At 50.2% G+C, this 14,950-nt stretch overlaps 1 protein-coding gene across 1 annotated transcript in view; it reads left to right on the top strand.

The window, feature by feature from the left end:
* The first annotated feature begins 1,391 nt into the window (after positions 1-1,391).
* LOC135908108 (sodium-coupled monocarboxylate transporter 2-like) overlaps positions 1,392-14,950 on the top strand; it is a 121,354-nt gene continuing 107,795 nt past the window's right edge. Inside the window, exon 1 of the mRNA XM_070539547.1 lies at positions 1,392-1,522. Within this exon, the coding sequence (XP_070395648.1) occupies positions 1,443-1,522 (80 nt within the window). The 5' untranslated portion in view covers positions 1,392-1,442. The remainder of the gene's footprint in view (positions 1,523-14,950) is intronic.

The raw sequence follows: 14,950 nt of genomic DNA, 5'->3' as shown, positions 1-14,950 counted from the left end.
CAACCCCAGTATTTCTAAAGAAATAATTGCAAACTGTCATGGAACTGAATTCATGGACCCTATAACGCAAAACTATTCCAATATGTTTTTATTCCAATCTTCTAACATAAAATTTGCGTAACCGCCGACGCAAGCACCGGGCGGTAACCTACAGGGTTGTCTGAACAGCCCAATCAAACACTCTTTTCGTTCATAGGAGGTTACCTTTATTTGCTTGAAAAACGAATAACATTGCCTGCACTAAGCGGCTTGTCTTATCTATTTGGCTGACAAGAGGCGAGGAGCACGCTCAAGTGGAGAAGGATTCGATAGGGCTGAGCCACTGCAATGAAAGTCGATAACCGGATGAAGAAGGTGGTGCCGGCGTCCGCGATTGGTCCGCTTTCCCTTACTTGGGTTGCGGTGGCTGGTCGAAAATCGCGGCGGCATGCAACGGAAGCTTAACAATGACGCCTAAATGGATCCTCAGCAAAAGAGAGTTGGCCGAATGAATTCGTAAACGTGCCAAAAGTGCTTGAAAATGTTACACGGCCACACAAGAACTTTTATTATGCGCAAATGAACTTATGCTCTCCGGCAGGTGCGAGGAGCGAGCGCCTGAGCGACCGGCGGCAGCCATCTTTTATTCCTTTCGGAATGGGGCAGCCTGCGGCTATTCAGAGGAAAATTCAGTTTTGTTCGGCATATTATTGCATCTTTAATGCGTACACGTCACTTTGACGCGGTGAGTTTCTGCAGTTTTGTGAGGTCACGTGACAGGCAGGCGAAGTGGGTGCAGCCCGAAAGCTTTTGACCAATAGGCGGGGGCGAATGGCGAAAAGGCGTCGAATCAGAAATAATTTTTTTTTGGTCAAATCATGCATAATCATTTTGTGCACGTCATATCAGATGGGGAGCTCTCGCGGTTTTCGTGACGTCGCGTGACAGACTGGAGAAGTGGGGTGGTACAAAAAAAGTTTTTGACCAATCGCGGAGTTCTCATTACAGAATTGGAATAGAAAGCTTTGGGATAGTTTTACGTTATAGCGCCCCATAACACTGAAGGTCTGAGAATGATCACTCCGTTATTGATACTTATACCCAATGACTTATGGTAGCTTTACCAGATAAAAGCACTTTGATATCTTTATCTATAAAGGTGACATTGTAGGTGCGCTGATTTATGCACCTCGTGAGGGAGGAGGAGTACAGTGTTCATTGAAGTGGATAGACATTCGCAAAAAGCGAAGACCCTCTAGATTGGTGATCAGCATGTGTGCGGGCAACTGTGGTATTTTCTATATAAGCGCAACTAAAAGTAGCAAGCAGAGCATTTAGTGATTATAAAAATAGTGAATACCAATCCCAACATAGCGGTAATTCTGTAATTTTCTCTTAACAGCTACAGTTTCGACATTACGAGTGACGAAACGGTTTGGTCTTGCTTTTTGGGCTCTACTGCAATGTCAATATACCGCGTATGCCTGGACCAAATGGTGGTCCAAAGGCTGCTGGCATCTCGGACGCTCAAGGAAGCTCAAAGGTAACTTTCAACTTCGATAGCCATTTCCAGTCGCAAGATCAAACCGGCTCTTCTGTTTGCTAGATGTAGGGCATAAATGTAAATTCTAAAACTAAAAGCAGGAAAGCACAAGAAATCATCCGCACTTTCACAAAAACTGCGGGTATTTCATTCGCCTTGAGATGGTGATCATGTAATTCAGGCTACCTGGCCTTTTCCAGAAAAGATAACGAAAAAAGAACATCCTACTGTTTTAGAGATGCTTACAAAAAGTTGCAGCGCCTAGGAGAGGGTATGGAACACGCGAGAACTGTCAACTAAATTTTAAAGCGAAAGCCCTAAGTGACTCGTTGCAATAGCTCATACCTAAAAAACGCGGCGTTTAGTCAACTGGTACAAAAATTATCATCATCAGCAATGGCTCATACCCCCGTAGGCAAGGAAAAAGTGCACTGCCTCATGTCCCCTTAAGGCAGAGGCTACAAGCGCTCAGCAAAGTGAAGCGAACAGTGCATACATTCATTAAAATCACCCATACAACACATAGAACAACAAACGTTTCAATAAAGAACAAGCTCAATACAAGCATCCGAATCATCCAGTATAATATAACCAGTAAGGTATTGCATACCCTCCTCGGAAGTACGCTACGGCCAAGGATGTTCGTCATGCGAGAAACGAGGCGTGACGTGCGAACCCGTCGGAGCAAGGCGCTCTACCGCGGGTGCTGCTTTCTCCTCCTGAGTGGATGCAACGTAAAGTCGAAGAGAAACGTCGTTGGCGCGAGTCTGACCCCGTTTTACAATCGCGCGAAGCCGCAGCTGAGCGTTGAAAACGAGCTGAAGAAACCCAACTGCGAAAGCAGCATCACGATGATGCGGGACGGCAGCGTAGACCGAAACTCGCAGACAACGGCTTGTCACACGTTTACTTTACACTGGAGCTCGTTATGTTTTGTAATAAGTCTGACCCCTGCGATCGTATAACCTAATGCATTACCAAATGTGCAACATTCTTTCGTCTCCGCGCCACACGTTTACACATAGTTACGTAAGCATGTGCGATGACGTAATTATTATGCTCATATTTCGCTGGATTTGTTTCTTCCTTCATTGCGCATCTTTCGTAAACCCCATATATTGTCGCATCTGAAGGCAATACAATTTAGTTGACAAATTCCGCTTGTCCGTGTTTACACCCTCTCATCATTGACTGTTTTTGGGGCAGCATCTTCTCGTGCACGTTACGAACCAACTCGCTCAACAACAGGTTTTATTGAGCTATATATATTCATGTTCATATGTCTTATACCAGCTCAAAGCAAGTAAGAAATAAAAAGGAAGTTTATTATAGCCAAATATGCGGTAAACATGATGGCAAATGCAGTGAAATATTGTTACGCGAAGGACGAGTCAGTAAGACAAGCAACTATTTACAGGTTATATTTACAACAGCGGTTGCAGCGCTGACCGATTACATTCACAGTGCGAACCCAGTTCATTCTTCCTCCTCTTTTCTCGGCTGATGGCGCTCACTGCAGTATCACTGGGAGGGTGATACTGCTTCAGTCGTGAAACGTGCACATCACTGGTCTGGGAAGCAGATGGGGCGTCAGGGGCGATCTCGTAGGTGACGGCAGTCACGGCACGAAGATCTCAGTATGGGCCTGCGTAACGAGACCGCAGTTTCCTCACAGGTCGAGCTGACGCGACGGAGACCATAGAAGCAGCAAAGAACCAGGCGGGAAGTGCACATCTTGGCGTCGCCGGTCGTACAAACGCCTTTCACTCTCTTGCGACTTCAAAAGGTGGTCACGGGAAATTTCCCTTGCGTGGGCAGAGCGGGCGATGGCGTCAAGTGCATATGCACAGTGGTCGGTGCCGTGTGTGCCGGGAGGGTTGTGTCGATAGGCAGTGCTGGTTCTAGGCCGAACAGAAGGAAAAGTGGCGAATAACCGGCGGTGTCGTGGCGCGAGGAATTATAAGCAAATGTGACAAACGGTAGAGCGAGGTCCCAGTCAATGTGGTCTGAAGAGACATATTTCGCGAGAATGTCTGTGAGAGTGCGATTGAGACGCTCCGTAAGGCCATTTGGTTGCGGATGGTATGACGTGGATAGCTTGTGCCTCGTGGCACAGGACTGCAGGGTGTCCATGATAACTTTTGGTGGGACTGTCCAGCCACGGTGTGTGAAAAGTTGTCGAGGAGCTTCATGTAATGAAACCACGTAGCGTACAAGAAAATGGGCGACGTCTGTGGCGCACCTTGTCGGGAGGCGCTCGGGTGATAGCGTAGTGCTTGGCGGAATCCGTGGCCACAGTGATCCACCTGTTCCCAGAGGTAGAAAGAGAAAAAGGCCAAGTAAGTCGAAACTAAACCAAAAGAATGGTTGCGCCAGAATGTCGAGTGGTTGAAGGTACCCAGCAGGGAGCGTAGATGGTGTCTTGCGTCGTTGGCATTTCTCACACGCAGCTACGTATCTTCGAACGGAGCGAGCAAACCCTGGCCAAAAGAAGCGTCGGCGGATCCAGTCGCAGGTACGTGACACAACCAGGTGACCGGCAGTCAGGAGGTCGTGAAGTTCGTCACAAGCAATAATGCAGGGCCGCCGCGGTGAACGTTGTGGCGGTAGAGTACGCCATGTTGAAGTGTGGTCAATGGTTATAGGCAAGGACGGGTCACGGCGCTGTTCATCGGCGTCATGGAGCAGTGGAAAAATAGAGAGAACACTGGCGTCGGTGTCAGTATCAGACGTTGAGGTCGCGTCTTCGACTGGGTAGCGAGAAAGGCAATCTGCGTCCTGGTGTTGGCGTCCCGACTTGTAAGTCACTGTGTAGAGATATTCTGGTAGTCAGAGGGCCCAACGACCGAGTCGGCCAGTAGGATCCTTGAACGACGAAAGCCAACAGAACGCATGATGGTCTGTGAATACTGAGAAGGGCTTGCCACATAAGTATGGGCGGAAATCTGAAACAGTCCAGGCGAGAGCAAGAGAGTCGCTTTCGGTAATCGAATAGTTGCGCACTGCAGTTGTGAGGAGCCGGCTAGCGTAGGCTATGACGTGGTCGTGTCCGTGTTGCATTAAGACGGCAGTGATCCCATAACCATCAGGTGATAAAGAAATGTGCGAAATATAACGAACCATTCTATATAGCTTTCATTGATTACGAGACAGCGTTTGTTTCAGTCAAAACCTCAGCAGTCATGGAGGCATTGCGGAATCAGGGTGTAGACGAGCCATATGTAAAGATACTGAAAGATACCTATAGCTGCTCCACAGCCACTGTAGTACTCCATAAAGAAAGCAACAAAATCCCAATAAAATGGCTGTGGCTTAGGTAAGGTTAAGCCCAGGATGCGAAGCATACTAGCCTTTATTTTAGTTGTTGAACCACTGTTTAGCCTGGTGAACTGCTGTTGCTTGGCTATATTTGGTTCGGCTAGACGAAGAAACAACTCATGCATTACTGCTTCGCCTTCAAGAGTGGAACGCGACAGCGTTACCGTCGACCCGCCAAGGTGTGTAAGACAATGGGCTACAGGGCAGCGACTACGCGCCCCGCATTGGACGCGGTGAGCGTCGAGCAAAGCAGCGTTCGGCGCGGCAACGAAATGTGCGCCTGAGCAAGAGACGCACGCCTTAGAAACAGCTCGTTTCTAAGGCAACACCGCATTCACTAGAGGCGCTTTTGTACCGCTTTGAAGCATCGTACTCGTGGCTCAGTGGTAGCGTCTCCGTCCCACTCTCCGGAGACCCTGGTTCGATTCCCACCCAGCCCGTCTTGCAAGAGTTGAGCCAAAGCCACTTCTCCTCTGTCGTGACGTCACGGTGTCACGTGGTTTCATGGCGACACCGCCGCGCCTGAGGAGCTGGGTTGAGCTCTCGTATTATGCTTCGCATAAAAGAAAGGCGTCAGGAGGGAAGGTACGATCTCTCCGATGCTATTCACGGCGCGTTTACAGGAGGTATTCAGAGACCTGGATTAGGAAGAATTGGGGATAAGAGTAAATGGAGAATACCTTAGTAACTTGCGCTTCGCTGATGATATTGCCTTGCTTAGTAACTCAGGGGACCAACTGCAATCCATGCTCACTGACCTGGAGAGGCAAAGCAGATGGGTGGGACTAAAAATCAATCTGCAGAAAACTAAAGTAATGTTTAACAGTCTCGGAAGAAAACAGCAGTTTACGATAGATAGCGAGGCACTGGAAGTGGTGAAGGAATATATCTTCTTAGGACAGGTAGTGACTGCTGATCCGGATCATGAGAGTGAAATAATCAGAAGAATAAAAATGGGCTGGGTGCGTTTGGCAGCCAATCTCAGATCATGAACAGCAGGTTGCCATTATCCCTCAAGAGAAAAGTGTATAACAGCTGTGTCTTACCGGTACTCATGTACGGGGCAGAAACCTGGAGGCTTACGAAAAGGGTTGTACTTAAATTGAGGACGACGCAACGAGCTATGGAAAGAAGAATGATAGGTGTAACGTTGAGGGATAAGAAAAGAGCAGATTGGGTGAGGGAACAAACGCGTGTTAATGACATCGTAGTTCAAATCAAGAAAAAGAAATGGGCAGGAGCAGGACATGTAATGAGGAGGGACGATAACCGATGGTAATTAAGGGTTACGGATTGGATTCCAAGGGAAGGGAAGCGTAGCAGGGGGCGACAGAATGTTAGGTGGGCAGATGAGATTAGGAAGTTTGGAGGGACAACATGGCCACAATTAGTACATGGCCGGGGTAGTTGGAGAAGTATGGGAGAGGCCTTTGCCCTGCAGTGGGCTTAACAAAGCTGCTGCTGCTGCTGCTGATGATGATCCCATAACCACTGGCATCGGTTCCGACCTCTGTAGGGGCGGAAGGACCAAGGTGGGCCAAGACTGGTGGATTGGTGAGAACCGTGATAAGGCATGAAAATGCGGCAGCCTGAGGGGAACACCAGGTAAAAGGCACGTCTTTCTTCAGAAGTTCAGTGAGTGGTCGATCGATTGCTGTGAAATCTTTCACGAACCATCGGAAATAACAACAGTGCCCCACAAAACTCCGGACGTCTTTGACAGACTCAGGTGCAGAAAAGCTGTCACGGCTCGAACCTTCTCCGGGTCGGGTTGTACTCCGGAAGCATCGACGAAATGACCTAGCACTGTAATCTGTCGGTGCCTGAAGTGGCACTTTGAATAATTTAATTGGAGCCCAGCCTTGCGAAAGACGGCAAGGATAGTTGCGACGCGCTCAAGGTGCGTCTGAAATGTAGGAGAAGGCACAACGACGTCATATAGGTAACAAAGGCAAGTTGACCATTTGAAACCTTGAAGCAGAGAGTCGATCATCCGTTCGAACGTGGCTGGGGCATTGCCTAAACCGAATGGCATAACCTTGAAATATTAGAGGCCTTCTGGAGTGACGAAAGCGGTCTCTTCTTTTTCTTGCTCATCAACGGAAATTTCCCAATAACCAGATCGAAGGTCGATGGAAGAAAAGGATTGGGCACCGTGAAGACAACCAAGAGCGTCGTCGATTCGTCGTAAAGGCTAAACGTCTCTTTAGTAATTCGGATTAGGTGGTGGTAATAAACGCAGAAACACCACGTGCCATCTTTATTCTTGACGAGCACGACCGGTGACGCCCAAGGACACGACGAGGGCTTAACAATGCCTCTGGCGAGCATCTTGTGGACTTCTTACTGAATAACTTGCCGCTCTGCCGTGGACACGCGATTCTAATGGCGGTGAATGGGAGCAGCATCCCCGGTGTTTATCCGATGCTTAATAAGGGACGTCTGACCAAGTGGTCGATTGTCAGTATCAAATATGTCGCGGTAGGAAAGCAAAATGCGATATAGGGTGGCTGCTTGGTCAGGTGCGAGGTCCGGAGCGACCATGGGATGGAATGGGCCGTCGAGGTTCAAGGCATTGTGCGGGTAATCAGGATGATCTGGAGATGCGTCGGCTACAAAAGCCGTGACGTGGTCGTCTGTCAATTACCGGAGCGTGGCCACCGCTATGCCTTCAGGTAACACTTGCTTCGTCAAGCCAAAATTGATAACGGGGAGACATCCGATTAGCGGCAATGGTTACGATGGGTGTGGCACAAAGATGTCGCGCGCCAGGAGGACATCACGAATAGGTGCGACGACATAGTCGCCATCAGGCATGGTTGCCGTTGGGGCCAATTCGACGAAGCTTAGGCCTTTTCGAGGTAAGCGAACGAACGCTGTAGTGCAGAGGGGGTTCACTTGTTCGGGTTGAATGTCTGAAAGAAGAGGAAGCTCGAGGCACAGCGTACCGGTGGCACAGTCGATGAGGGCAGAATGCGTCGTCAGAAAGTTGAAACCGAAGATGTGGTCATGAGGGCAACTGGTCAGCACTGTGAACAGGACTGGAACTTGGCGGCCAGCAATTCCTATGCGAGCAGTGCACGTACCCCTTACGGCAACAGAGGCGCCATTGGCGACGCGCATGGCTCGAGTGATGGCAGGCGTAAGAACGTTTTTGAGGCGACGACATAGGTTGGCGCTCATTATGGACACGGACTCCAGCATCAATTCATGCCGTCAACGGAACACCATCTACGTCTACTTCAGTTAGGTTCGTGTGGGTGAGGAGCGTCAACGGAGGATTTGTACAGGACGAACGCAATGCAGCACTGCCTCCAAGAGCTCCATGGCCTAGTTTTCCGTCCGCGATGGTGCATAATTGTTTGGCGACGAATAGCGGCGTGACTGAGGCGATGGGGACCGACGGCGCCTCAGCTGGGCAGGACGACTGACATCGATGGATACGTCAGAGGTAGGAGGAATACGGCGAGGTGAGTAACGGCGCGGGTCGGCATATGGGCGAGGAGATGGGAAAAAGGAGGTCGAATGCGGCGACGTCCAGGAGGTACGGCAGTGGCGAGCGACGTGGCGAATGCGGAGGCAACGGAAGCAAATGGGCTTGTCGTCCGGAGGTCTCCACTCGGCAGGGTTGCGGCATCTGGGAGGGGAATACAGATCGCTGTGAGGTGGAGCAGTCAGCACCGGTTGGGTAACAGGTCGGGAGACGGAGCAAGCAGCAGCAAAACCTACGTTTTCAAATTCTTGCCGTACAACTGCCTGAATGAAGGAGATCGCTGGGGCTGGTTGGTCAATGGTGGGTTCAAGTGGGCGTGAATGGAACAGCGCAGGACTTTTAGTCTCGAGTGCGCGGCGAACAATACGTGTGAGGTGCTCATTTAAAGGAAGTGAATCGCTAAGGTCAACCCAAGACGACGAAGGGAGCTGGGAGAACTATGGAATGTCGCGGCGGCTTTTGGTGAGCTCAAAGCGGCGGCATTCCTTGACAATGACGTCGATGGTGGACACATTGTTGAAGACCAACAAGTTCAAGGCGTCGTCCGCGATCCCTTTAAGTACGTGGCTGACTTTGTCAACCTCGGCCATTTTCTCGTCGACTTTACGGCAAAGACCGAGCACGTCTTGCATGCACGAGACATACGACTCAGTAGAAAACTGAACTCGGGTAGCAAGCTCTTTTCTAGCAGCCAGCTGCCGACTGGTGGGATTTCCAAAGAGGTCGACGAGCTTCTCCTTGAAAGCATCCCAGCTAGAGATCTCATCCTCGTGTTCCCGGAACCAGACACGAGGAGTTCCGGCCAAGTAGAATAGGAGATTCGCGAGCATAATGGTAGGGTGCCAGCGTTTTTTTTTTTTGGCTGACACGCACGCTCATACAGGTTGACCCAGTCCTCAACGTCGACATTATCTTTGCCGGAGATTATGCCAGGATCGGGGGGATTGGTAACCGTAACGTACATTGTTGTCGGGGTCGCAGGAGTAGAAGGAGACAAGGTGTCATCACCGGGAGCCATGGCGGAAAGCAGGGCGGTGCGGCCGCTGCGGAGCTCCGTGGTGAGGACGGGGAGCGGCACCCTCCACCAAGCACCAAGCATGTGCGATGACGTAATTATTATGCTCATATCTCGCTGGATTTGTTTCTTCCTTCATTGCGCATGTTTCGTAAACCCCATATATTGTCGCATCTGAAGGCAATACAATTTAGTTGAAAAATTCCGCTTGTCCGTGTTCACACCCTCTCATCTTTGACTGTTTTTGGGGCAGCATCTTCTCGTGCACGTTACGAACCAACTCGCTCAACAACAGGTTTTATTGAGCTATATATATTCATGTTCATATGTCATATACCAGCTCAAAGCAAGTAAGAAATAAAAAGGAAGTTTATTATAGCCAAATATGCGGTAAACATGATGGCAAATGCAGTGAAATATTGTTACGCGAAGGACGAGTCATTAAGACGAGCAACAATTTACAGGTTATATTTACAACAGCGGTTGCAGCGCTGACCGATTACATTCTCAGTGCGAACCCAGTTCATTCTTCCTCCTCTTTTCTCGGCTGATGGCGCCCACGCGCATCGCTTGAACAAGCAAATACCACACGAGTGGAGCAATATTGTAAACGGCGAGCAAACTGCGGCGGCTTCCCGACGACTGTATGACGAAGACGCAATCACACCGATGACATGACAATAAGATCAGGACACTCGAATGAAACCGAGTGCCCGAAGAAGATCGAGTGACATAGACTGTACGGTGATGGCGTGACGATGACAGCATGACGACGTTCAGACGAAAAAGTTAAAGGGAAGCTGAAGAGTCTGTCGAATTCAATAAGACGCCCATATACGTATGCGGATACGGATGCGAACAAAATTCCAATAAAGAAAGGCGTCAGGCAGGGAGATACCATCTCTCCAATGCTATTCACAGCGTGTTTACAGGAAGTATTCAGAGACCTGGATTGGGAAGAATTGGGGATAAAAGTTAATGGAAAATACCTTAGTAACTTGCGATTCGCTGATGATATTGTCTTGCTTAGTAACTCAGGGAACCAATTGCAATGCATGCTCACTGACCTGGAGAGGGACAGCAGAAGGGTGGGTCTAGAAATTAATCTGCAGAAAACTAAAGTAATGTTTAACAGTCTCGGAAGAGAACAGCAATTTACAATAGGCAGCGAGGCACTGGATGTGGTAAGGGAATACATCTACTTAGTGCAGGTAGTGACGGCGGATCCGGATCATGAGACTGCAATAATCAGAAGAATAAGAATGGGCTGGAGTGCGTTTGGCAGGCATTCTCAGATCATGAACAGCAGGTTGCCATTATCCCTCAAGAGAAAACTGTTTAGTAGCTGTGTCTTACCAATACTCACCTATGGGGCAGAAACCTGGAGGCTTACGAAAAAGGGTTCTACTTAATTTGAGGACGACGCAACGAGCTATAGAAAGAAGAATGATGGGTGTAACGTTAAGGGATAAGAAAAGAGCAGATTGGGTGAGGGAACAAACGCAAGAGAATGACATCTTAGTTGAAATCAAGAAAAAGAAATGGGCATGGGCAGGACATGTAATGAGGAGGGAAGATACCCGATGGTCATTAAGGGTTGCGAACTGGATTCCATGGGAAGGGAAGCGTATCAGAGGGTGGCAGAAAGTTAGGTGGGCGGATGAGATTAAGAAGTTTGCAGGGACGACGTGGCCACAATCAGTACATGACCGGGGTTGTTGGAAACGTTTGGTAGAGGCCTTTGCCCTGCAGTGGGCGTAACCAGGCTGACGATGATGATGATAATGATACGGATGCGGGAACCTTATAAACCATGCAGGTAAAATTTTGGGGGGGGGGAGTTTTCGCTTAGGAGCGACGTAATCATCGGTAAAAATTGCGCGGTCGGGGGGCGCGCGGCGCCCTCCGTCGAATGCCGCGCGCTGCTGCTGACGCTGACGGTGCGAGCGGAGACCGGAAATCGCGGCCTAGTGACGTCACCACTGGTGTTCCGTTCCATCGCAGTCTCCGCGACCGTGCCTGACCGTGCTTATTTCTACGTGCGTGCCGTCCTAATCTGCTTCGCTCGACCCAACATTCCTTTGTTTGTGTGTATGTAGAGTGGTAGTTGAGGTGCGCAGCATCAATTGAAATTGTAGGCCGATCGTGCCGGTGTTCTGTGCAGCCTACGGTTGCACGAACACCAGCAGCCGCGACAATGTTCCGATGTTGCATTAGTTCCCGCAAGACAAGAAGGATTCAGATAAGTGGGAGGCTGCTGTGAAGCGAAAGAACTTCAAGCGCTCAAGAACAACAGTGCTCTGCTCTAACCACTTACGTGACGACGATTGCTACCAGTTTATCAATAATGCGTGCTTTGGATTCTCCTTCGTGTTAGCATGCTGAACGGAAGTTACATGTTTATGTACCACCCTTGACGCAGGTTTCATTGCCATGCACCGCGAAGTTTCTATTCGCACGTGTGTTGTCAAACAGCCTGCATGCAGCTATCATAATGCAGTGCAAGTGTAAAGTTTGCATGTGTGTGAAAGCCGGCTCACGCCAGGACACTGCACTCCCCCTTCTCTCGCGCACATAGAGAAACCGACCATCTCATATAGCCGACGGAATTCGGCGGTTACGAGTAGCGTGCGGATGACGCGCTGATGAAGGTTCTATACTACACTTGCTACAACAGCCGGTAAACTTTTACCGCGTTTAAACCGTCTGTGTAAATTGCCGACAGCTTCGGGACAGCGTACGAATGACGAAGATCGCATCACCGTTTACGTTCTACGAGGGGGCATGCAGGAACATAGCACCACAGTTGTTTGCCCGGAAACGTACTCACTCGCTCGCTGAGTGCAGATAAGCAAAAAACATACTCACCAAAGAACATTTCCAACACAAGGAGATGCTAACACTTCGCCTTCGTTCGCCTGGAAAGCACTGTTTGCACCAGCATTTTTTGCTTCTTGGAGAGGCCGGCTCTTCGTAAACAGCTCGTACAGCTAGGGACAAGCACATGTACAAGTATAAACCCCATACAAGCGATCTTGCACGCGACCGCGACAAGCGAGGCGATGGCTGTCGCGTTCACTCGTCGCCTACAAGCCGAACTCCACGCGAGCGACGGCTTTGAGCGACGACTTCCAGGTATGAGGGCAGCAATATGTGCGCCGAAACTAGCGTGACTCGTGCTTTATCAATTGAAGTTGATGTATTTTACTGTAAAAAGGAGCACAAAATATTTTGAAGGTCTTGCACTAGGTTCTTATTCTTGCACGTGCAAAATTCAATAGTTTGCTCGTTCCGTGCGACAAGCAGTAGTATTTGAATTATGTACATCCAGTTCCGGCTTCGCACCATAGGTCTTTTGCATTGCCCAGGGGACGCTGCGAAAAGGGAGTTAAAAAGCGCCCTCTGTCCTGAACTGGGTAGTACCAAGCTCGGTCATCTGCTTCGGAAAGCACGTTTACAATATGGACCCGCCACTTTCGAGTTTGTTGTGCCATGGTTTGCAGCGAATATCGGGCGCCGAAAATTTTTTCGGGGGTGGCACACTGCGTAGAGGCAATAGATTATGCAACGCCGAAGACGTGTACGCTGTTGAAGAAATAAGCGGCGAAGTTTTAGCGTGGTGTCAATCACAAGTGAAGCGAGTCGCGTACGAAGTTGAACTTCAGGAAAGGTTTGCACGCTGCTAGATTCAGGCGCACAAACAGGAGCAAATGCTTGCTATCAATGAATTCACAGCAGCGATAAGCAGACATCTTGTGTACGGAACTGCTCGAGCACACGACGGTACGCGCCGCGACGGCAGCGGTCTTTCAGCATGCTGCGAAGCGGCGGGCCTCCTACAATGCAGTAGCGGCCATTTGTCCCTTTAGCAACTGATAAATAACTGATGCAATGCATATGAGCACGCAGTAACGTACGAGCAAATCACGCTGCAGCGCGAGCTCGTGCGTTTCTCGCTTGATGCAGCTTTTAATGAGAGCGCTCGAACATCGATGTGCTGCAATCAGTACTACCTTGCTGCGCTGCCTCAACGTGCTGGCTTGAGGTCAAGGATGGGCACATTTATCTCTCTAACCTGTGCTGCTCGTAGTGGGGTAGTGAATTCTCACCGAATCAGCCCGACAATTTGTGGTCATTTGCACACACCCGGTCACTTCACCACTTCGCACCAGTTGAATTGTTAATTTTCGCTGCGGCCGGGTCTCAAATCGGGAATCACGAGCCATGCCTGCTGATATGCCGTGGTCTGCCGTCGGGACTGTAGGTGCAAAAGACCGAATTTTAGAACGCAGCTAATCAATCAAGCTTCAAGACAGGTGAAGCAGTCAGCATGGCGCGAAGTTTCGCTTACACAACGCGACGAACTGCAGCTATCCCGCGCGCCCGACGCTCCGCTTCGTGAGGCTTTGGAGGAAATGGTAGAATCTGATGTTGGGATTCAGGCCATCTTGTTCATGGCAGCCCACGACGCAGACGTAACGACGGTGACGCTCTTTCGAGGCTGAGCTCGGTCACTCCGGATCGGCGTCGCCGATTCCTCCTGCTTCCAGCGTTACGTCTCACGGAGAGTCCGTTTTCGTTATGGTACGTCCACACTAGCGACAAAAAGGCGCGCGACACAACGCGCGCGGCGAGCGGTGCTGTCGCGCGCGGCAAGATTCACGAAAAGCGGCAGCAAAGCGCGGCAAACGCGCAAATGAGTGCGAGACCCATTTTTCGCGGCAGACGCGAAACGTCCACCAATCAGAAGCGAGCCGCTTTACGAGCCGCGCTGTTGTGGCGCCACCTGTCGCATAAGCAAAGAATCATAACCTATGGGCTCTGAGACTGAACAGTGACACGCGCGCCGTAAAATCTCAGAGGCCATTTCCAGTCAAGGGGCCTGTTTTTGTTAAGCCTTACCACACCGCCACTGAGGCGTCGACGAAGAATTCGCCTCGCAATGGAGGCGTTTTTAGAAACCGTTCGCGGATATGCGTACCTCTATGATAAATCGAGCGTCGGACAAGGAGCTGCGCGCCAACCGCTGGCACATTATGGACAGCAGTTTGGCATGACAGGTGAGTAATTGGTGAAGGTGGGGAAGCAGAGTGTGCGCCTGGCCCTCAGTGTCCCTGTACCGCACTCAAAACTTTCTCGTCCGCTGTCTGGCACGTCGGCGTCGCACAAGTAAAGAACAAACAAGTATTATAGTGTTCACAGTCACCAGTAGCTTCTCGTCCGTATCCGACATGCCTGAGCGTGGCCGGCAGTGGCGCAAAAAAACACACACACTTCCGATGGAAGACGAAATGGGCAGAACGGAGAGCGCGTTGTCGCGAGAAGTATCGAATGGAACGAGACAACGCGGGACTCCACGGGCCGCTGCCGCGTGCCGCAAAACGCGACTGTGGACTTGCCCGCACGCGTCTGCCATGCGGGCGCTTGCCGCGTGCGGCGTGTCGCGCGCGTTTTTGTCGCTAGTGTGGGCGTACCATTAAACTGTAGGCTGCGGCCAGCTCGCAGCGTGGTCGGCGTGGTCTGTGAGAAGTGACGAGCCTTTTCACATTCGCAACAGGGCAGAAAAAAGGGCGAATCGACGCAAAGCCCACGCTAGAAACGT

The sequence above is a fragment of the Dermacentor albipictus genome, chromosome 5 (assembly GCF_038994185.2).
Source record: "Dermacentor albipictus isolate Rhodes 1998 colony chromosome 5, USDA_Dalb.pri_finalv2, whole genome shotgun sequence".
Classification (NCBI taxonomy): domain Eukaryota; kingdom Metazoa; phylum Arthropoda; class Arachnida; order Ixodida; family Ixodidae; genus Dermacentor; species Dermacentor albipictus.
Note: the sequence above shows the minus strand (reverse complement) of the source record. Positions and strands in the feature narration are given on the sequence as shown.